The 23,566-nt window shown below is 45.9% G+C and overlaps 1 protein-coding gene across 4 annotated transcripts in view; it reads left to right on the top strand.

Moving 5' to 3' along the window:
- The first annotated feature begins 1,686 nt into the window (after positions 1–1,686).
- The window catches only part of LOC311597807 (neurotrimin), a 964,426-nt gene continuing 942,546 nt past the window's right edge, over positions 1,687–23,566 (top strand). For 2 of the 4 annotated variants that reach the window (XM_084782209.1, XM_084782208.1), the window contains exon 1: positions 1,688–2,088. In XM_084782209.1, the coding sequence (XP_084638335.1) occupies positions 2,007–2,088 (82 nt within the window). In that variant the 5' untranslated portion in view covers positions 1,688–2,006. Of the gene's footprint in view, positions 2,089–23,566 lie in introns of all 4 variants that reach the window. The other 2 variants (XM_084782207.1, XM_084782210.1) reach the window with 2 other exon arrangements.

Raw genomic sequence — 23,566 nt, 5'->3', positions numbered from 1 at the left:
TGGTGCTGACTTTCTTCTGTTGCTGCATGTGTGGGAGCACAGTGGAAACAGGCTCAGTATATGGACTGAGGTCATCCACAAATGTTAATGTCCTTCCCTTTCCAGTCACGGAACACTATCAGTGATTTTGGCCTTTGTCATCCTGGAAAGACGTGAGAGGAGGTAAAAGGAATCCTCCCTTCTGACCATTCTGCACTGCTGTCACCTGCTGTCTTGGCTGCCCTGAGCATATAATGACATATGTCACCCATGATAAGATTCTTGTCCTGGGAACTCAAAACATCATGCGCATTTGGATGGACATATGAATTAGAATTTAATGGCAGAAGAAGAGAGAGAGAGAGAGAAAAACCCTTTACATGTAATAACAAGAGCCCTTGTATGTGATCTCCAGCTCTCTGATTTTATAGGTCAAAGGCCCAGGGCCAAGGCACAGAAAGCTAAAGGGACCTTCCTTTGACCTGAATTTGTGGGGAGAAAGAGAGATGCTTTAGGTCCTAGTGCTCAGGGCTTGGGCTGCCCACTCCCAGGGGATGCTCACGTAGCCACCTACTGAGCAAGAAGAATGAGCCTCATGGATGGCCTCAAAGTCTCAGCCTAATCTCGATTTCACCTTTGTGCCCATAAATATGACCAGGCAGTGAGTGCTCTAGTCAGCGACAGATCGAGAATGTACGTTAACAGTTCTATGGGAATCATCAGAAAGCATAGTTGACAGTGGTGGTCTGGAGGAAAATGTAAAATATGTGCGGAAGCAAATTAGTCAGCATCAGTGAGGGGCTCAGTTTGTCTTTTGTTCAGAAGGTATAATTTGTTTCCATAAGGGGCAGTCAAAAATGAACTTCCCAGTTCTTACAATTAGGACTCTGGGAGAAAAGGTATACCTATTTGTTTGATTTTCTTTGTTATGTATCATCAAGGAGATAAATGTCTCCAAGCAGCTGAAGCAACTTAATAACAACACACAAAGTAGCAATCGCACAGTCCTTCAGTCATCTAATCTAAATCTGTCTCACTGAAGGTTAAGATATACATGTTGACCATATGTTCTTTAGGGAATGTTGATCCAGCCATGTGGCAGGACCCTGGCTTTCTTTTCAGACAGTTCTCTGTAATCAAGCAATGGGCTGTCCTTTCACATTCTGGACGGATACCTTATCACTTGGCTCGGGACCAGAAACACATGAGTGAATTTAGAAAATAAAGTAAGTGAAAAACAGGAGTGAGGCAGGCAGGCTTTCTGAGGAAAGAGCAGCAGGAAGAGAGAGAAAGCAGAAAGTTATGGGTCATCTTCAAAGTGACTACACAGGAAGAGAAGGAGAGAGAACTCTTTCTCTGAATGATCCTTCCCTCGCAGGGAAAATGGGAACCAACAAATAGAATTTGACTCATTCTTCCAAGTTTCACGGAGCATGAAAATGCCCCTTTAAAATTTCCTGCCAGCCATGTTGGCTATGGGATAATTTCCAGTGCAAAGTGTGTCTAAGTTCGGGGGGCCAGGGAACACCAGAGGAAATGGATTCTCAGATGCTCTGCTGTCAGTTTTAAAAATGAAAGTAATATACAAGGGGTAAAGTGGCATTTATCATCCCATCTCTCCAGGCTCCTGTCTCTTTAATCAGCTTGATTTGCCCAGCAAATGATTCCTGAGTGTGTGTGTGTGTGTGTGTGTGTGTGTGTGTGTGTGTGTGTGTGCCTGCGCGCGCGTGTTGTAGCTCTGTCAATCCTTGGATTAGAACCAATGATTGCAGCTTGTAGGAGGGCTGTCCAGGGCCAGATTGTACAATGTGCCTCAGTGCCAGAGTATGAGTGGAGATAATTACGGAGAAGTCAGACTCTCTCACGCCCTCGGCTTCCTTGTTGTGTCCTTCAGCAAAACAGTGGATTTAAATCTCCTCGGACGAGCTTGAGAGCAGCACAATCTATCAGGAGGAAAAAAAGAAAGAGAGAGAGAGAGAGAGAAAAAAACCGATCCTGACAAAAAAGAAGAAAAAGAAGAAAAAAATATGAAAACCATCCAGGCAAAAATGCACAATTCTATCTCGTGGGCAATCTTCACGGGGCTGGCGGCTCTGTGCCTCTTCCAAGGTAAGACTGGTTTTTGATTTGCCTACAGCAGCCCCGGGAACGGTACCCTGTGCTGCAAGCGTTTGCAGGCTCCCGGGTCGGCTCCGGCTCCGGCTCCGCTGCGCGGTTTGCAGGTGGAAGCGCGAACGTTTTTTAACCAGCATGGCTGGGACTTCATTCTCCCGGTCAGGCTTTGAGAATATTGATTTGATTCTGGCTGCTACCGGAATGAGGGGACTGTATGTGCATAAGTAAAACGTGTCTCTGCTGCTCCCCTTGGGGTCCGTGGCTGTGCGCTGGCTCCCCAGCTTCATGCACATCCCTCACACTTACACAGCCCAGCACACATGTACGCAGGGGATCGTCGCAGATGGGGAGGGCAGCCGGCTTGTGAATGTGCTGCTTATGCGACTAGGGAGAAATTACAGGAGGAAACTTTAAATATTGGCCAGTGAACTTGTAAGGCTTCCAAAAGGAGCAAAGTGTGTCGGGAGGGAACATGGGCTGGAAATAATCGGGTACCTCCTGGAAGGTGCTGGCCAGCGGTCTGGCTTCGGGGGGTGGGGGGGTGGGAATAAATCCGTTTGCAGGAGCCTGAACAACTGTTATAGTTTTGAATCTGTTTGGGGGTGTGTTTGTGGCGGGGCTGGGTGGAGGTGGGCGTTTCAAGCAGATAGAGGGCTGTGCAGGCAGCTGCAGGCTGCAGTGGGCTCTGAAATTCAGGAAAGCCTTTCTAAGTTGAAAGGACAGAGGCAGGAAGAGGCGAATGCTAATTTTCTGTCTACTTATTGGCGGAGAAGGCAGGCTGCAGTTGCTGAGGCTGGCTTTCTCTCCGGCCAGGGTTCTTCGGTGTTTGCTGGGCTCGTTTCAGGTGCATTTGGGAATGTGCTTCCACCTTGAGTCCGTTTGCTGCACTGTGTGGTCCCCACCTCTGTGTCAGCCCTCCCATTGTGAGTCCAACCCAGCCACGGAACTAGCGGCTAACCGTCCTGCCTTCCCTCCATCCTTGGGGGGAGGGGGAGCTCTAGGCTGCCCCTTTTACGATTAAAGATGTTGGAACTCAGAGACGGAGACAAGCAGAGAAACTTTGACAGGCTTGGTCCTGCAAGGCTCTCCAAGAGGCTTGGAGCCCTAGGGAGGGAGGAGGGGAGGCAAGGTTCTCCCTCCTATGCAGGTGCATTCCCAAGGGAAAGTCCTGTCTGGCCAGGTGAAAGGGGATGACAGTCCCACAGCCTTCTCCTCTGCTCCCAGTGCAGTATAGAGTTCTCATGATCTCACCCAGAGTCCGAAGCTCTAGTCCCGCTGATCCCTTCTGAGAGATGGACCCTGTCCTCTGCAGATCTATATGAAGTGGACAGAGAAACCAGGCTGGGAAAAGAATCTGGTGCAGATGCGCGTGCATCTTGGCTGTGGCTTAGGAAGAAAGGGAGAGGGAAAGAATTAGCCCATGACAAGAAGGTCCAGGGTGGAGGATCATGCAGGAATATCCATGAGGCTGCCTGTCCCACTTAACTCAGAGGGGCTCAGCCTTTGAGCTCTCCATCCTGCGCCCTGGGCATTGAGGGTGGAGAAGGGCAAGGAGTGTAGAGACATCCTTGGTTGACTCCTCTTACGTAATATAGAGCAAGATGTGTGTGTGTGTGTGTGTGTGTGTGTGTGTGTGTGTGTGTGTGTGCATGTGTGTGTAATTTGCTTATTCTAGGCACCCAGGACTTCACAAACCAAGCCTGTAGCCCTAAGAATGGCAGTAAGGAAATTGAGTTCAAGACCAGGTCCCCTCAGGGAATAGCTCCTTGCTTTCTGACAGCAGAGGTGGAAACTAAGTAGGCAAGGCATTGAGTCAGGTGTCATGGGGTGGGAAAGGAAGACCCATGCCTTCCCTACCTGTCCCCTGTATTGAGAGCCTCTGTCCTGCTTCTAACATCAAGCTGGAGACACCTGCTAAATCCCACCATCAGCAGCCCCATTGGCTATAAGCCAGGAGCCCCAGGGCCAAACTGAATTTACATATAAATTAGCATAACTTTTCATTAGAAATAAATCCGGAGAAGCATAATATTTGCTCATACTTCGAATCAACCACCTCCAGAATAGAAAAGTAGAAAGGAACATATTTCCCCAGGTGAAGTATGATGTTCCTAGTCTTGTCTTCATCTTGGGGGCTTAGGGTGGGGACAGGGAGATCTCAGAACTGGTCCCCATCTACGAAAAAATTCTGAATTTCCCAGGGAGAATGATAGCTTTATTTGTGCTGGCTGCATCCAGGGACTTCTAAATAGGCTTCCATGTGTCATAATAGAACAAGGCTGCCCAATTTTAAGGCAGGGTGACCCCTAGAGACCCCATACCACATGCCAGTGGGACATGGCAAAGGTGATGTCTGTTTTACTTTCAGGGGAGGAAGCAGAGCCTGCCAGCTATCTCTTATCAAACTTACAGAATTACTGAGGCAGCCCAGGTCTTGCCTGCAATAATCCACCCCTATTGCATTGACCCAGCGGGACTAGTTAGAATGCAGCACACATTCCAAGGCAATTTTTTCTTCTCCTCTGTTTTTGTTTTAAGCTGACTCTTCCCACGGCTGCTACTTCTGGGTTTCTTGCCTCTTGGAAAGGTGTATGGCACTCGTGGCAGACCAGGGACATCCTCCCTGATCCATTTCTTCCCCCAAACCCACTGGCAACAGTAGTCCTGTTCCCAGAGGTTGAGGGCTTAGGGGATTCAAAATGATCGGTGTGACAGGGTTGGGAGGCAGAGGAGGCACTGATTAGATCCTTGGGGTCTGTCCTAAGAAGCACCAGGGTTGGTTAACTAGAAGAGGCTCTTTCTTGAGACTAGAGTGAGGAGGCAGGATGAGGCACTTTCCAGCACACTGCCCGCCTTCTGCCAGTAGAGGTTCTGAAAGCAAATGGCTGGGTGCACTGCAGCTTTTCTCTGTCTAGCAACCACCCGTTCCTCCTTTCAGGACCATGGCTCCTTTCAACACATTTCCATTCGTAGGGTTAGTTTCCCTTCCGACCCTCTAATTCTTCTTCTTTCAGACCCCACATCAAGGAACCTGCTTGTGGGAAATACAGAACTGAAGGGAAAAGAGACTCACTTCACACTGCCCTTGCCTCACAGCTGAGGCCACGGGGCACCATGGGGGTAGGAAGATCACCTAACTTCCTGCCATCCATTCACAGCAAGCATATGGTTGGCCTCAGCACCCAAGCTTGCTAGTTCTGAGATGGGGGTGGGGCGAGAAGGAGGAGAAGGAGGAGGAGGAGGAAGAAGAAGAACAGGAGGAAGAGGAGGAAGAGGAGGAGGAGGAAGAGGAGGAGGAGGAAACCATACAGCCCTCACTGACTGCATGCAGTAATCAATTGAGGAGATGAGACCTGGGTCCTGGGGTGGGCATCATGGATAATTGGAAGTGTGATCCAAAGTGCATGGTTAGGAGGGGAGCCTCTCGGGCTGGAGAGATGGCTCAGAGGTTAAGAGTACTGACTCCTCTTCCAAAGGTCCTGAGTTCAATTCCCAGCAACCACATGGTGGCCAACCACCATCTATAATGAGATCTGCAGACGTACCCATACATGCAGGCAGAACACTGTATACACATAAATAAGTAAATCTTTTTTTTAAAAAGTGGGGAGCCTCTCAAAATGGGTTGTGACTGCCATGTTTAGAGCTGCCCTCTTGGGGGCTCATCATGGTCTGAGGTACGGAATGCTACCTAGACAGCTCCCCTCCACCCTGTCTGCTACAGACTGCACTGCCCAAATTACTGGACCTCTGAACATTTGTTCAAGGATGTCCAGCAGTCAAGCAGTGCCAGGCAAAGCAACAGGCCTTGCTGAATGAAAGCCGTTCTTGGAACTGCAGCTTTTGTTACCAGAGTCACCAGGCACAACCTGATTCTGCTACTAAGTTTTTTCTTCTAAAGTAAAACAGAAATATAAGAATCCCTTTTATTAGCCATAACGTATACCCCTGGCTTTTCTTCTTTCTTAGTAAGTTGCCCCTTTAGCATAGGTATTAATGAAGTGATGTGAGAATGTAACTTTTAAATACCTTTCTTGGTTCCTGGGAAAGGAGGGTATCTCCAATCCAGGTTCCCTTCTAGCAATTGCCTGGGATCTCTTTGCCACATACATACAGTGATGTGAAAATGACGTGAAACTTGGGAACAGTGGTCAATACTGTCTCTGGCTGAGTGTCATGAATGGCCCAGACAAACTAGGTTATGCTCTCAGACTAAAGCGAGCATACAATATCCTGAGAAGCCGCAGAGCTTATGAGTCTATACTGCATGCATGATTTTGTCACATCCAGGAAGCACGTGTTAGAAAGATGTGTAGTAGTCTTGATGACCCCTCATGGTAAACAAACAAACAAACAAACAAACCAAAAAGCACCCTCTGGACAAGACTAGCAAGCATGGGTTTGGCTTTTTGCCGAATTTTTGTTGCTACTGTTGTAGCAGTTCTTGCCCTCCTGACCACTGAGGAGAATGCAAAGTTTTCCTCAACACTACTGACATCAGAGGCCTTACAGGCTTCAAATACCCCATGTGGATAGCTTCCACGTGTCAAGCCAGCTCAAGTGACCTGAGCCCAGCTCAGCTGGGAACCTGAGCATCTCTGGGCTCAATTTTTCTCCTCTGTTTTCTATAGGGAAAAATAAATGTTTTCCTCCAAGAGCCTGTCTCCCCCACCTGCCTGACAGGCCGGGGAGCGACTCCCCTGGGTGTCGTAAGGACTCATTAATGCTTGTAACACTCCAAACATGTGGTGCTAAGTGCAACTTCCTGCTGAGACCGGTTGTATTTATGCAGCATCCTTCCTTTCTGCTCTATTGGCTCGTTGCATGTTTACTTTATGTCTATAGTCATTTGAAATTCAATAAAAACACATTAAACATAAAAACTGAAACATGTGAGCATAAGGTAGCTGGTAGCTACAGGTTGAGTAGACACTGTCTTATGTGTCTCCCCAGACTGTCCTCTACCCTGCTGGGGCAGGGGAGGCTTCAGCACTGCAGGGAGGATGTGTTGGCTTGGTGAGCATAAGGTGGTCCTCCAGGTGAAACACAACAGTGATAATGTCTCCATCCATTTGTGAAAGGAGGCTTGGCATGGGATTGTGATCTAGCAGTGTGAGGTCAGGGGTCAGAAATCATGGAGAAGGAAAAGAGCTGGAGCTAAGAGTTTTGGGTAGTGGGAGGGACTACTCTTTTCTGAATCAGCAAAGTGTATTGGGGGTGGGGGGAGGGGGAGAAAGAGCCCCTGTGTTTTAATTGATTTTGGTTAGCTGTCTCCGAAAACTTTGTTGTTGTGGTGGTGTTTTTTTTTTGGGGGGGGGGGTTTGTTTTGTTTTGTTTTTTGTTTTTTGATGCTGCCTCCAGGATTCAGTGTGCTCTCCCTCTCCCTCCTGTACGTGAATTCAGCCGTACTCCCTCCGATCCTCAGCTGCTGGTCTCCTCTCTCCCCCAGCCCTCCTCCATCCTAGATGCTTTCCATTCCCCCTTTCCCTTCTTCCTTTCCTCCTTCCTTCTCTTTCTTTGGGAGTGGTAATTGATCAGTTGACAGATCTAGGTCAGGCTGGCAGGGGTTGCTCTGCCTCCTGCAGGCTTGCCTAAAAGGAGGGGAGAGTCTGTCTTGCCAGCACACTAAAGCCCAGACCATGGGGCAAGAGCAGTGGAGAAGGAGGGTAGGTGAACCCTGGTGAGTTCACCCATCCCCAGGAGGGGTGCCTGGGATGCTGTTGACTATGGTCTTCAGCTTCTCCTTTTCTCTGAGTCTCTGGTTTTTCATGCCCAGCTTATCTTGCAGGCTTCCTGGTTTGTGTTCCCCTCAGCATTTATACTCACCTTGCTCCTGCTTTTACCACCCCTTTCCTTGACTCCGCTTCTGAAATCATGGCAGGCGATCACAGAATATCCCTTATGTAAGTCATATTAAAGGTATGGCCTTTTGTTTATTTGCAAGAGGAAAAAACAGAAGCCCTGCCAGAAGAGCTCTGTAAGACATTTGCAAACTGCAAAACAAACCAACAAAGGCTCGAATTTTCATTGCTGAAAAGAGAGGATTTCAAGATAGACTGTCAAGCTCAGAATCAAATATTGGAAAACACATTCTTCACTCCTGCACCTGAGAACATTTTAGGTTACTAAGTTTTTTTTTTCTTCCTGTCTCCTTTTATTTTCGGCTTCGGTGAGAACATTAGCCTATGCGTTAATAAAAGACTGATCAAAAAGACCAGCTTGTTTTGGCTTTATTTGCTTATTCTTAGAAGTGGTACCAAACTCTGTGTCCAAAAAAAATTTGTATGGTTGATCCATTGGTTCAATCACCAAGACGATGTATGTGTATTGGGCACTTGCTGTGCTTTGTGCTGCACTGAAGGTGCTGCGACTATAACAGTGAACAATTAAGTGAAGAGTGAGACCCGTCACCCTCTTGTCTTGTTTTGAAGCAGCACCCTTGACGCAAGTGACTCAATGCTGTGCCAGGCCTCCTGTGCAAATGAGGATGGCACAGCAAGAAAAGGAACCACCCTTTAATCCTTAGCTGAGGAAGCAGTGAGAGAAGGTATGCGCATAGTGGCTCTGTGTTCCTGCAGATCAGAGATAGACACTGCCTTTCATTATGGATGCTCTTGCCAAGAAGGTGTTCCTGGAAATCCGATGTGTCTCCCATTAATATGCAGCATCATGAAGCTGGAAGCAGGAGAGAGTCAATTAGTCATGTGACTACTGGTTTTCGTCATCAAGTAATTGGTGGTTCTTAACACCAATTGCCACCTAGGGCAGCCAGACCCCTCCTTTATGTCCTGGTTTCTGTGTAGCACAAGAGGACCAAAGATGGGAAAGGGAGAGTACTTGTGCTGAGGACCAGGAGAAACTTGTTTGCACATCTAGTCTAGTGCGTTGGCTTCTGTATGGGATGCATAGTTGTTTCCCTTTAAGAACTTACTAGTTACTTGGTCAATCTCCCCTAATTTCGGTCTCTAAAACATTCCAAGCGCTTTGTTAACTGAAGACATTTATTTGTTCTCTTCTACTGCTATATGCTATTTGGGAAGCCGCCTCGCATGGCTGCTCTACATGCCCATCGTCTCTTAATCTAGCTGCTTGGATTTTCAGCTCTGTAAGTCCAGAGGAGGCTGAGAGTCTCCTATGCTCAGTCCTGGCCCCACAGTGTAGCCTGAGCACATAAGGAGGACCACTTCTGCCTGGATTCCCATCTTCCACAGCAGTGGCGATTATTGTAATTTTTCCCATGGAACAAAGCTTTTTTCCTGGGCCCACAATTCTTCCAAGCCCAGTATCCTAGAGCATTTCTTCTCTTGACCCTGTCTCAGAAGCCACAAAGGCCTTCAGCAGATAGAGACTGAGAGTCTCCTCAGCCTGTGTCCGGTTTCAATACCCTCCAACCCTAAGCCAGTCATTCTAAACCACTGAACTGCCCAGGAAGCTTTATACAAAAGCCAACACTTAGCCCTTGTCACAGACCTGGTAGTCAGGTTCCTTGTGACCCCACCCCATACTAACATTTTAAAACTCCCTCCAGCATGTAGTTTTAGCTCAGAGCACAGCTGAAATCTACACCTAGAAGGCCATCTGAAAGTGTTCTGCACCCCTGGACTAGACACACCCCTAGATGGACTTCATTCTTTTCTATTTAAAATAAAGCAGTTGGACCAAAAGATTTTCAAGGTTCATTCCAAACTCTGCATCCAGCAGTTCTGCAAATAGTCTTTTTGGGTGTAGTTATTGATAGGTAGCAGTGCTAGAAGAAAATACTGACAACTAGTTTCTGCCTGCAGGAAGCTGAGGGTATAAACAGTCACAGATGGGTGAACACAGTCAGAGCTTGCAAACTCCACACACATTGCCACGTGTAAGATGCTGTCTGTCAAGATAGGCATCTATGTATTTACCTGTAAAACAATCTTGGAGAACAAGGAAAAGATTAGCCAGTTAAAGCAGGGAGAAGGGAGAAGCAATTATAAATAACTCCCAGTTGACCCATCTCTAAGGCTTCTTGTAAGAGAAAGTCAGGAAGCTTCTGAGTGACGTTCAGGAATGAGTGCGTTTAAGATGGACTTGGCAAGTGTTGGAGCAGCAACGGGACATGGATGAGGACATGGATGACATTCTTCCACAAATGCAAGGATGGAGCACTGCTCTTCTTCCAAATTTTGCCTACCTTTCTGAGCAGTCAGTCACCCTGTGCCACTGCCTTCTTCATGTGGTCAAGGAAGACACATTCCCAGGCACTCAAGAGCAGTCACGAGGATTCCTTTGTTAGACTGTTGTGATGTTGCCTCTGCTTTTCCATGCCAGGTCAGTTCCTACCAGCCACGCGGGAGTAAGATCTTGTTTGTTTTCTAATGGAGTCAGCAGATTGGAGAGGCCCATGGGTTACGGAGCTACTATGCAGATTGGAGCCAAGTTTAGTCTCCGAGTAACCCACACAACCATCTGGTACCCCAAAGAATTCACCCTGCTGTGTCAGACAACCCTAGCATCACAACTAGCTCAAGCCTAGGGGGACTTCCAGTATGATTTAGTCCACCCTTCCCTTTGAGCCCTGACACTTCCTCATCGCAGCTGCTGGGGGTTCCCTGTGTCTGTTACCAATAACGCGAAATGAGAAATGGACTGATTTAACTGTTGGACTTTAGGGAAGACAGGAAGAAAGTGACGCGGTAGAGATGTCTGTATAAGGAGGCCCCAGACATTTTCTTCACTCTAGAACATCATTACAACTTATTTGTCCTTGGCTTGGCTTGGGGCCAACACTAGCTTGGAACCTCTTACATTAAGAACTGCAGCCTCTGAATTAACCTCTGTTTTTTGTTCCCTTGTGGTCCTGGGGGATGAATCAAGGCAACTGCACACCAAGAAACCACTCTACTGCTGAGTTACATTCCCAGCCCTTGAATCTTGAATCATCCTCTGTGTGACTCTATTTCTTATTCAGTAAAATGAAATAATTATAGGATTTTTCTTGTAAGGCTGTTAAAAAGATGAAATAAATAACTTAATACTGAAAATGTGCCTAGACACTATCTGGTACACATTACACACTCAATAAATATGACCTACTAGCATTATGGTTACCTAACCTGCCAACCACATAACTGATCTGATTTTTTCTATTATGTGAATGTTTCCTAGATATTTGAATGCATGATTTCCTCCCTATTGTCTTTACACAAGGCTCAATATGTCAAGAGTTCGTTCCTATTTGTCACATGACCTCCTACAAAGCAGCTCTAACTATTTTTCTGTGACACCTCTACATCTTTTTCTTTTTCTCAGTGGTGATGGTGGCTCAACCCAGGGTCTTACACAGGTAAGGTAGTATGCGTCCACTGAACCACATCCCTGGTATGGTTATGCCATGACCTTCTTTGTTTTTTTGTTTGTTTGTTTTTTGTTTTGATTTGGTTTTTTGTTTTTGATTGTTGTAGGTTTTTTGTTGTTGTTTGTTTTGTTGTTGTTTTGTTTTGTTTTTTGAGACAGGGTCTCTCTGTGTTAGCCTTGGATGTTCTGGACTCCCTTTGTAGATCAGGCTGGCCTCAAACTCACAGCTATTTATCTGACTGCCTCTGCCTCCCGAGTGCTGGGATTAAAGGCGTGCGTCACCACACCCGGCACCATGAGCTTCTTAAAATACTCTTTCCCCAGTATGTCTGAGGCTGTGATGGCTCCTCACTCCAAGTCTATGCAGGGTGGAGCATCGGTACCTTGACAAGGCATGGAAGACCTAAGGGTTTAACATCAACTTACCTCTTTCATTCCTAATATTTTACAGTTCCCATAGACAGGCTCTGAGTTATCTGTGATTTTCTCTCTTCAACTCACATGGATACTGTCTGCTGCTTGTGCCTAGGATTTACCTGCCCTTGACTACTTCAAAATACTTTCAGTAATTCAATACAAACTTGGCACCAAGGTATCTCTTTGAACAGCCTTGTTCTTTATCTGTAGCACTGCTGCACTTGTATGCAATTTCATTTTTAACATCCATAGCATGTTAGTGTAGTTACCCAATTATATCTGCCTTCCTTCAGGCTGTGAGCTCGAGGAGGCCATGGATGCCTTATTTTCTTAGCACCCTCAGTACAGGAGCTGTGGCCAAAATGACAGTCTATGCTATGGACAGAAGGAAAAGAAAATGAGAAAAGGAAAAGACAAAATAAGACATCCTCTGGGTATTCCAGTGGCCATATAATGTTCTAACTTTAGCTTCCCGTGAGGTGTTACTTCAGTCTTCCTTATCCTATGTGTTTTCACTATGCCTGCAAAGGGCTGGCTCCAGAGTGTGCCCTTCATAAGGTCATCTTGCTAGCTTCATCCACTGTTTTTCCTGACAATCCTTTTTGGATACTAAATGTGTCAGCCCATGTATTTCCTCCCAGTGACTGCCTGTTCTCTCTAATCATTCCTATTGTTATCTTTAGTTATAGATTCTGTCTATTACCAATAGTAAGTCATGTGTTATGGGTAACTATGTAACTATCTTTGCAGGATTCATTGTTTCAGGCTGGAATTAGTGTAGAATAAAAACCAGTTCTGCTAGTGGCAAATAGATAGGCCAGTGCAGGCATTGTGGTAGAGAATCTGTGTCTTCCTCCTGACTAAGTAATTGCCCACAGCAGAAGGGCCAGCATGGACCAGGAGGGCCAAATAAAAAACAAGAGCAAAGGAGGTACACAGGCATAGTCAGATGGAGAAGAGAAAGTGGTGGAGGGCTTCCTTTCTGCCTTTTTAAGTTTTGCCTTTCTCCCCCCTCTCCTAAGCTGGTGTCTGATTCACTTTCTAAATAACCGAGGTATATCTTGCCTTAGACACAGAAACGACTGATCGCTGTCTTAGTTTGGTTTCTACTGCTATACCCAAAGCCAACTGGGAAGTAAAGTGTTTATGTGGCCTATGGGTCATACACCATCAGCAGCAGAAGCCAAGGCAGGGACTCAAGACAAGAACCCAGAGGCACTGACTAAAGCAGAGACATGGAGGAATGCTGCCTACAGGCTTGCTCCTCGTGGCTTGCCCAGCCTGATTTCTGTCCAGGCTTGACAGAAATGTTCACCATGAGGACCACGTGTTCAGCATGAGCTGGTTTCACATCAATCATTAATCAGGAAAATATGCCATAGACTTGCTTACAGGCCCATCTGATGGAGGCAATTCATCAACTGAGATCCCTTCTTCCCAGATGCGTCGAAGTTTAGGTCAAGTTGACAAAAACTAACCATCACATGGCTTTTCCCTTAATGCACGAGCATCTATAGATGGGTAAATCATTTCGCTAATGCTGAAAAGAAATAAGAAATCACTGTTTATTTTTATGTTTTCCTCCCTTTTCCCTGAAGACTTTTTGACTGAAGGATTTAAGTGCCTTGCCATAATTTTTCATTGCCTTTGTACTCTTGAAACCTTGTCCAGAACCAAACACTTTAATCATCAAATCTTAAAGCTTTTTTAAAAAACAGACTCTTAGAGTTCTGAGACACCTTGGCATTTCACTTTTCCTGTCTGCTTCCCAAGGCAATGATCTCATTTGAATAATGGTCCCCAATTCCCACCCAGCAACCCTAGAGCTCTCCAATGATCAGCCCCTCCCTTCCTGAGTTGCAGACCCCACTGTAGCTTCCTATCACAATTACTCTTGGTGACTTTTTACAAGCAGGTGCTCAGGTCTGACTCCCACCCTCCATGAAGGCATGGCTATCTCTGCCTGGAAGGAATAGCAGATACTGTATTGTAGATGTGCAGTGAAATAACTGATGTTAACCCTCTTTTCACAGTTGATAAACTCTGTGAGGAGATACTTTATTATTGTAGTGGGCACTTTGATGCCTTCTCAGTATCTATTCCATTCTTTCTCTACAAATGATGCTCTTAAATTTTTACAGGGCAGCAGTGTGCCCATTTAAAATGCCTCCCAGATTCTCCTGGAGCTGACTGTGAGGATAGATAAATATCCCTTTACCTAGCATTATCTTCTATGGGCTTATAATGCAATCAGACCAAGCACAAATGACTGGATAGGGCTACAGGGACTGTCGCTAGGTGACCCAAGCTTTCTGATGTTTGCTATTTCCTTTGCAACACTGCCTGGAGGCCAAGCAACTGGACTGCTGGCATGAAGAGCAGCCACACCCATCAAGGATAGCAAGGATGGACTCTCTAGGTCTAACCAGATGGTTTGCTGCTGTATTAAATAAAAACCAGTCAAATGTACGTACTAGTCTGGAGATTGTTTTTCAAAGCAGCAAATGAGGAATCTTTTACTTGCTGCTGAATACGGTTCTGATGACACCCACAGCTTCTGCCTTTCAGAGCTTCTAGAACACAAGCGACACACTCTGGTGTACTTTCTGAGAGATGACAACCCCCTCCATGCCCTCTGCTCTTCCCTATGACTGCCACCCTGTATAGTGATAGCATCTACTCCTCTCGCTAATCATTCTGATCGTTATCTTCTGAACAAGTCCAACTGATAACAATCAACTTTGAAGAGGCTATTACCATAGTAGATGCTTCCTGGTGTGATCTGATCAGCAGGGCATTAATTCCTACTATGTTCACCTGACACTCCTGTCACTCCATTTCCTATATTCTTTTCTTTTGCTTCACTTTTTTTTTTGAGATATATACCCCCATGGACTCCCACCAAGGCTGTCCTTATTCCTCCACTAATAAGCAACTCTCCAAAGAAGGAAGACTCCCACCATAGGCAAGGCCTTCCCTATGCCTCCTGATAGCTGGTTCTCTATTCGGTAAAGTTCCACTGCAGTCTGGGGTTCCGCGTTGCATTCTATTGAGATGATTTTTCAATCTTGATGAATTTTCTATCATCTGGAAATGATAGCAATGTGCTGAGTCCACATCTTCTAGATTTATGGTTTAAAAAGCCACATCGTGCATCTGGCGATATGAAGACATTCTTCCTTAGACTTAGCCTACATCCATCATAGGAATGCCTACCTAGAGCCTACTGTGTGTTAGGCAAGCAACGGGCAGATGTATAATTCTCACACTCAGTGAAAAGATGATTTTCTGTAATGTGGCTAGATCTGGGACAAAGGCCAGTAAGGTTTACTGTAGTAATGTTCAGGAGATTTGGGAGGAAGTGAGGTTGAAACTGAGAGAGAAAAATAAGTGGATTCAGCGGGGTTCAGAAGACAGGAGTTTACACATGTAGGAAGGAAGCTTCCTCTCTCAGTCTAGAAGCAAGTCAGCATGATAGGAGCACAGGAGCCAACATCAGCTCAGCAGGATGTAGCTTGGAGGATGAGGTGAAGGGACAAGAGTGTGATGGAAAGATGGCCACTGGTAGAGAAGCAGGCAGAGGCCAGAACATAAATGATGCTTTCTTGCTGTTTTGTTTGGTGTGTGTGTGTGTGTGTGTGTGTGTGTGTGTGTGTGTGTATTTGAGACAGGCTCTTATGTAGCCCAGGCTAGCCTCTAAGTCATCATCCTGACCCCACCTTGAAATAGCTCTTTCAAAAGACTTCCTGCTAGGAGAAAAGCTCAAGCTGAAGATTGCATCCCAGTCAGTAACATGATCAGATTTTAAAAAGCGGTATTTGGGGTTATTGAGAACATTAAAATGACACCCTAATTACTGGGTGATTAGTGGATTGGAAGGAAACAAGCTTAGAGGCAAGGCCGCTTCCTAAGGGATATAGCCAATTAGGCAGGAGGCCACAGTGTGAGAACCACAGGAATAGAGAGCCGCAGAGAGAGACATGGTGAAAATTGGCAGTGCGGCCAACCGAGGCTCCTGAGTAACCTTCAGAGAGAAAGAGGACCTCTCATTCCTGGGTGAGTGGCTCAGACGTGGCTTTAGGAAGGTGGCAACTGACAAAGCTGGCATCATAGTGTGTTGCCAAGGGGTTTTCCCGATGTTCTGAGACTTTGGAGAAGTACTTGGCTTGAACAAAGACAGTCTTCAACCCGGACACAGTGAATTATCTAGGGAGAGAACTGAGAATATGTGGACAGAAATGAGGTCAGCACAGACCTGTAGAGTATAGAAGAGTTCCGATAATGAAGACTGACAAGGAAAGGTCAAAGACGCACACAGAAAGGAAATCAGAATAGCAAGATACCATTAAATACAAAGTATGTAAGATATGTAGGACTATTAGCAATGCCAGCTGCTCCTAAACGATCAAAAGTCATCATGCGTAGTCATAAGGATGTCTTCTGTTTGGACTAGAGAGATGACTCTAATGGTTAAGAGCACATACTACTGTCTCAGCGGTTGTGAGGCCAGTTCTCAGAACCCCTGGTAGATGGCTCACAACCTCCTGTAACTCGAGCTCCAGGCGAGCTGATGTCATCGCCATCATGGCTACCTACACATACCCACACAAAGATGCCCACATATACATAGTTTTAAAAAATAATGTGAAATATATTCTATCCCCTCAGGGAGAACAGTTCTTAGGGAGGCATCAGAGAGTATGATTTAGAAGTTGAACTGAAACATGTGATAATTAAGTGGGTTTACAACAAAGAAGGAAGTTAAAGGCAAGAAGGAGGAGGAAGAGGAAATGGTAAGAAGTGAGATAGAGAGGCTACAGTTTGTGAGAGGATGATGCTAAGAAAGATTTTCCTGAGTGCAGGGGACAAAGGCCAGTAAAGGGGGACACAACAGGAAGAATCAGGAGCCGCCTCACCAAACAAGTCCCTCAGGAGTATCTGTGTGTAGGAAAGAGCCAGGTCCTGAGCACAGGCAAAGAGTAAGTCTCGAAAGACCAATTCTACTCCTATTTAAACTAAAGAAGGAAAAAGTATTTGAAAATATCCATTATGATTGGATTCAGCTCTTGTTCAATAAAAGCAGCTTAAATAAGATATAAGACTATCCTTCTGACTATAAAAATATTCTGCCTGTCTATTTCAAAGCTGGCATGGCATTCCTGAGCATCAGGGCTGCAGGCCTTTCTGTCACTTGGATCTTTTGTATGTGACTTTGTCTCCCAAGTGGAAGATGGCAGCATGTGTGAAGCAGGCATAGGATAAGGAAAAATACAAAGAAAGAGAGGCAGGAGGAATGGGTTCCTTTTTCCCCAGAAACCTTCCTGTAACACTCCTGCACATAGATCCCACAAACATACTTTGGCCCAGAATGTAGCACCAATGTGTCCTCTAGATATAAAGGGGCACAGGAAATGCATTATTTTCTTAGGATCACCACACACTCAGACACATTCAAGATCAGCACAGGGAAAAGGGATGCTAATAACTGGCCCTTTCTTGAGCTGTATGAAGGTCTGTGTTCCCATTAATGAACATGGAAAAGGCTCTCAGGCACATGGGATGCAGCACATAGGCTTAAAGTTCTGCTGCCTACGTGGAGGCATGTGCATTCCGCACCTTTAAGGATACATGAAAATCACAGAGAGGTACTATTTCCTCTTTAGGATATCATTTATTAATCAGTAAATAAGTCAATCAATCAATGAGTCAAAAAAAAAAATAGCCAGGAGTGACCTGGTGCCACTTTATACACATTGGGCAATAAAAATGTCAAGTGTTGGCAAAGACATGGGGAAGGACAAGGTAGATGGGCAGGACACTATTTGCCTGCTACTGGGAATGCAAAGTAGTTCTGTTGCCATGGAAACTACTGGGTGGTTCCTCAAAAGGTTAAACACAGAATTTCTTTTATGACCTGGCAATTCTACTCTTGGACACATACCCAAAAGAACTGAAAACAAGAACTCGGCCTGTTTGTACACGAGGGCTTGTAATAACGAAGTATCCATAATAGCCAAACGATGGAAACAACCTAAGCGCCCATCAGTGGATGAGCAGAAGAAAATCTTCCTGACACAGAATGGAGTGTTCCTTCAAAAAGAAGACATGGTGACACATGCAGATGTATTCTCAACTCAGTGACGAATCCTACACACTAAAGGAGAAGCTGTGTGAATCTATCTACATGAAATATCTAAAATAAGGAAATCCAAAGAGATTATGAGGAATTCTGGGGGGGGGGGGCGGAGATAAGGATTATGAAGTTCTGGTTGGGTATACAGTTCTGCTTGAGTTGTTGAAAAGTTCTGAAAATGAATTCTAGTAATGACTATGCGATATTGGAAACATAACCGATGAAGAAGTTAAATTATACAACAAAGAGCTGTTGGCTGTTAAGTGTTGTTATGCATATTTTACTATCATGGTGAGACATGGAAAGGAAACGAGATAACCAACCACCATAGGCCCAGTGTGGATAAGGTCAAGTTTTCAACTGTGCTTAGAGAGAGCCCACCATTTAGTGACTCTTGCTTATCCTGAGCACAATATGGGGAAACAGTGAGATTACATGTCTATGTACGAGCCCATGGGTATGCCTAGCTATGTACCAAGAGGTCACTAAGAAAGAAAAAGGACTGGCTTGTGTGACAGGGCAGAGAGCTGACGAGTGAACCCGAAAGACCTCACAAGCTGTCAATCATCCTCTTTCATGCCATTCTCTTTTCTTTGGATTTTTCAACTATAAGCTGATCTATGCCACCTTCATCTCCACCTCCTTTTCTAATTCTGGTCCTGTCACTTAGGACCATCTCCCAACATGTTCAGAACTCAGTGCCTACTCCTTCCTTTCATTAAATTTCTCATGAATTGCAAAACTCTTTTCCTTTAAAGTTTATATAGCACACCTATGTAGGATATATTTCATGATTTAGGAAGCAATTTTTCTCCTCCTAGTCCTATCTAACTTTGGGGACTGAAGTCGCCCCCCCCCTTAACCCCCTATTTTCCTCATCTGTAAGATGGGACAGTTATGTTTAATTGGGATATAGCTTAGCTTTCTGTCACTTGGCACTTGTTGGGAAATGCGAAGCCACAAAGCGAGAGTTACTGAACAGGAGAGGTACTGCTGAGCGCTGCCCCTCTAAAGTCCTCCTGGGCCCCGTACTCTCTGGGACAGAAGGTCCTTCCCTAAGCTTCTCAGTGCCCCCCCCCCAGGGTTCATATCCTCATTCTCTCAGCTCCCAGAGCACTGAATGGGCGTGGCCCCAGTTCAGGGCCTCTGCACATTGTTGCCTTCGGTACGAAATACTCCATTTAAGGAGTTGTCATGAAAGAATGAAAAAAAAATGGAAAATACTTTTACAAGATGGAGAGGAGCTGAAGAGATGGCTCAGAAGTTAGGAATGCTTGTTGTCTGCTCCCCCAGCACCCAGCACCCAGCACCCAGCACCCCAGCACTGGGTGGCTCACAACTACTTGTAATTCATCTAACCTCCTTTTCTAGCCTGTGCAGGCGCCTACACACAAGGGCACATCCCCATATAGGGACACACAATATATAATCACAAATAAATAATTTTCATAATGGTATGAAAGTAACAAAAGTATCCTTGAACCACTGTAGTTCATCATGTGTACATGGTGGTCTTCCTGAGGACCCTGATTTCTCACCTGCTTTAAGAGAGGCTGGTGCCAAGGCCATCAGACCACACTCCCCTGCGTATGGTGGAAAGTGAGGAATGAGACCTCAGAATCTGTGCCTGAGAAAGTCTTTCGGGCCACCCTCATTACAGTTTTGAGAACTGTTGACTAGAAGGAGCTGTGAAACACAGCTGCAGAGGACTTTGGGAAATACTGCTCACCGGTCTGAGCACTGAGAGTTAAGAGGAAGTGAAAGCCATGGAGACTGGTCCTGAGCATTGCATGTCTCCATGCTCCATGGCTGTAGCAAAATAGCTGAGGCTAGGAACTTTAAAAAAAAAAAAAAAGCTTTATTTATTTCTTAGCCTGGAGGATGAAAGTGAGGAATAGGCATCTGTGCAACGGATTTGTGCTGGACAAGCGTGTGAGAGGCTTGATCATGAGACTATGTCAGGGAATCAGATGGACAGAGGTCACTCAGTATCTTATTGTAACCCACACTTAAAAAGACGGACACACTCTGTGAAGGAGGCAAGGCAAATACCTAAAGACCTCCCACGAGGTAACTTCTTTACATGCTCCACAAGTGAGAACCAAGCTTCCAGCACATGGACCTTTCGGGAACACCCTCAAACAATTTGCAAATCCTAGCAAGAGGACTCCATTTCCTCCAAATATATCCACCATAGGAAAAAGCCCCCAAACTCTGGAACAAAAGTAGTCACTGGCACTGCTAGATTTAGCAAATAAAACCCCAGGGTTCTGATAAATTTAAAGTCTAGATAAGAATTATACTAGCCAGGTGGTAGTGGTACACACATTTAATCCCAGCGCTTGAGGGACAGATGCAGGTTGATCTCTGAATTCATGGCCAGCCTAGTATGCTCTTTCTTTGTATTGAAAAAATATTTTTTAGAAAGAGTAGAGATTCTTGTGGCAAGTGGGGGTTTGTATAGAAGGACCTGGAGGGAACAGGAGCTCCACAAGAAGACCAAAAAAGCCAACTAGCCAGGGCCCAGAGGGGCTTGCTGGAGACTGAATCACCAACCAAAGACCATGAATAGGCTGGACCTAGGCCCCCTACAGGGATGTAGCTGATGGGCAGTTCAGGCTTCATGTGGGTCCCCTGGTAAGGGGAATGAGGGCTGAAACTGACATGAACTCTGTTGCCTGATTTTCAATCACTTTTCTTTGAGGAGGTGACCTCGACTGGCCACAGGGGAAGAGGATGCATTCAGTCCTGATGTGATTTGATGTGCTGGAGGGGGTGCATAGGGGGCTTCTCTTCTCTGAGGAGTAGGGACGGGGGGGGGGGGAAGATAGGGGAAACAGAGACGGAGGGTGGGATCTGGAGGAGAGGAGGGAGGGGGCTATGATCAGGATGTAAAGTGAATAAGTTAAAATTTAAAAATAAAAATATTTAAGCATTTGAAATTCAAACTTAAATATTTTGATTGGAATTTTGGTGGTACCCAGTAAGGCTGGCACCTTACTGGGTGAGGTGCAAACATTATCCTTTTTGGAATCAGTGTCTAAGGGTAGAAATGAGATTTAGCAATTAATTTAGTCATTTTAAATGAGGATTTGTATGGCATGGAAAAAAGGAAGGATGTTTGCTCTTATTTCTGTCTCATTGCTATTTACAAGAACTTTGTTTGGAAAGGCGGGGGGGGGGGGGGGGGAGTGTGGGAGGGAGAGGAGGAGGAGGAGGAGGAGGAGGAGAAGAAGAAGGAGAAGAAGTCTACACTATCAACCAGAAAGTGTTTTTTTTTCTTTCCTCATGTCAAATGACAGAACAGCTTATATAGACCATAGACTGACTCCATGACTGCTCATGAGTCATGAAGCAGCCTTCCTGGATGATGGAGCGCACTTCCTGGGCCTGGCACCTAGGCAGGTTTCACACAGCCAACAATTTCCTTAGCCCTGGTGATGGACGGGTAGGGAAGTTTCGGTAGCTAACAGTGGCATCATGGGAAGAGAACATGAATGATAAGATTCCTCAGAGGAACTTGCTGGTGCTTAGGGTACTGGGTGAGCGTCAGGAAGGGGAGAGCTTGTGGCAGGGAAAACTTCAGCATTGATTCATTCGCCTTGGCGACAGGTCTCCTGCGAGCCTGCGTACTTCTCACTGCCCTTCCCAGACTTGCAGCCTCAACCAGCTCGCTTGCCTGCCAAGGCTTCCAGAGTCCCAGGGATCACACGTAAAATTATTTCCTTTCTTCCCCACTTCCTGATCCGCTTGTGCGTATGTAAATGACTGGAAAAGCAGTTTGGGGCTTATTTCTGAAGCTTAAGAGCTTCGTGAGAAGCCTATTATTGAAAAATCAGAAACTGAAAAGCAACTTCTTAGACAATGAATTAGCAGCTCAGTGGCGGTGTGTAATGCGGTGTGCGCTCTAACTGGCTGCATTACAAGTAGGCTCTCCCCTGGGTTTCAGTAATCAAACACGTGGCAACAGGTTGTCTGTTTCAACAGAGAGTGAGTAATCAAAGGAGATTTGCAGTTAATCCAAATATAACAGAGAAGCATCGAAGGGAAGCCCCAGAAAGGGGGAAGGCAGCGGGAGGGAGAGGGGGTACACCAGAGCGCCCTGATTTGGAATTCCACCTGTGAGAGAACTTGGGAGAGCAAGGTCGATTCGACTTCACACCTGAGTAATCAGCCACCCAAAGGAAAGGAAAGGGAGGCTCAGCTTCAAAGGTAGAAGCAATTCATAAAATTAAAGTCAGCATTTGCCCCCTCCCCCCAGCAACCGATGGAAAGGTTTAAAGGAAATTAGCTAGCTTTCAGAGATTTGCTTCAGAGTCCTGAAGCCTCCACTGGAAGTTGGGGTGAGGAGTCCTGCTTTGACTAAGAGGGCTTAGATTGGTGAGGTCCTGGAGAGGGTGTGCTCCCCAACACGTTGCATCTGTGTCTCTGGGATTCCTAAAGTGTGATACCCAAGCAGGCAGCATCACAGTCACATGGCAGCTTGCCGCTGATGTGGCTTGGGGTGCATGGGGGCCGGAGAGCTACTGCAGCCCTCTTGTCTACGCAGGGCAGAGACTAGAACTCCGTGAAGCTGGGCATGGAGAACATTCCAGGTGGCTGGAGCACAGTTGGAGGAGTTTGCAGAACCCTGCCTGATCAGATTACCTAGCAGGCAGAGATAACACGCAGAGCTCAAGGCCCCTATGTGTGACTGCCATGTAAGTGTAAGTGCCACTGGTCCATCCTGTGGTGTCTTCCTGACCACATGGGGCTATAGGGCATGTTGGGGAGAAACATGGAATATTCATTACCCGTATGCTAGTACTATGTTCTGGGAGCTAGTAAATGTTTTATGTGTGATATTTTATTTAATCCTTCTCACAACCTTGTAAGGTACGTATTGTAGACATTATTTCATTGCTGTGAAAATTTTGGCCAGAAAAGGTCAAATTGCTGAGGTCTGTACATTCTAAAGCCTACACTGGTGTGCTACCCCACATATCCTTCCTGTCCCTGGGATGCCTTGGTACAGCCTCCCTGCCATGTGTGCTCTCTGTCCCCAGGATGCCTTGGGTGCTGCAAAGCCACTACCAGCCTGGCAGGGGCCCAGCTCTGCAGTGCCAGCCCTCCCCCACCCCACCCGACTCCTCGCTTCATGTTAATTTCCCACCTGAGTACTGAGTACTTTATAAATAGCAAATCTAAAATGAATTTTCCACCAGCGATCATTAGCTCCCTTGACATCCATTAAACATTCTCGCAAGCAGAGTGAGGTGACAAAAAGGATTGATTTTTACAGTATGCTTAATAGGGGAAAAGAAAGAAAGGTGTTGACAAGTCCTTTTTCCCCCCCTGTCCTGGTATCACGAGGAATTTGAAATCAGTCAAATGTCTTTTATCTAAAAAAGAAAAAAAAAACCAACAACAACAAGAAGAGGTGTAGGACTAGGGGTGGTGGTAAGAAAAGGGACACACAGGAGCTTCCAGAGCATCCTGCTCAGCTCATTTCTATATACCTGACAGGTAAACATAAAATTAGTTACCTAGTGCCAGCCACGGAAATGAATATGTCAGATTCAATGCGTCAAAACTTATAGGGTCCTAGCCAAG

This window comes from Acomys minous, assembly GCF_964271855.1.
Source record: "Acomys minous genome assembly, chromosome: 5".
Taxonomy (NCBI): domain Eukaryota; kingdom Metazoa; phylum Chordata; class Mammalia; order Rodentia; family Muridae; genus Acomys; species Acomys minous.
Note: the sequence above shows the minus strand (reverse complement) of the source record. Positions and strands in the feature narration are given on the sequence as shown.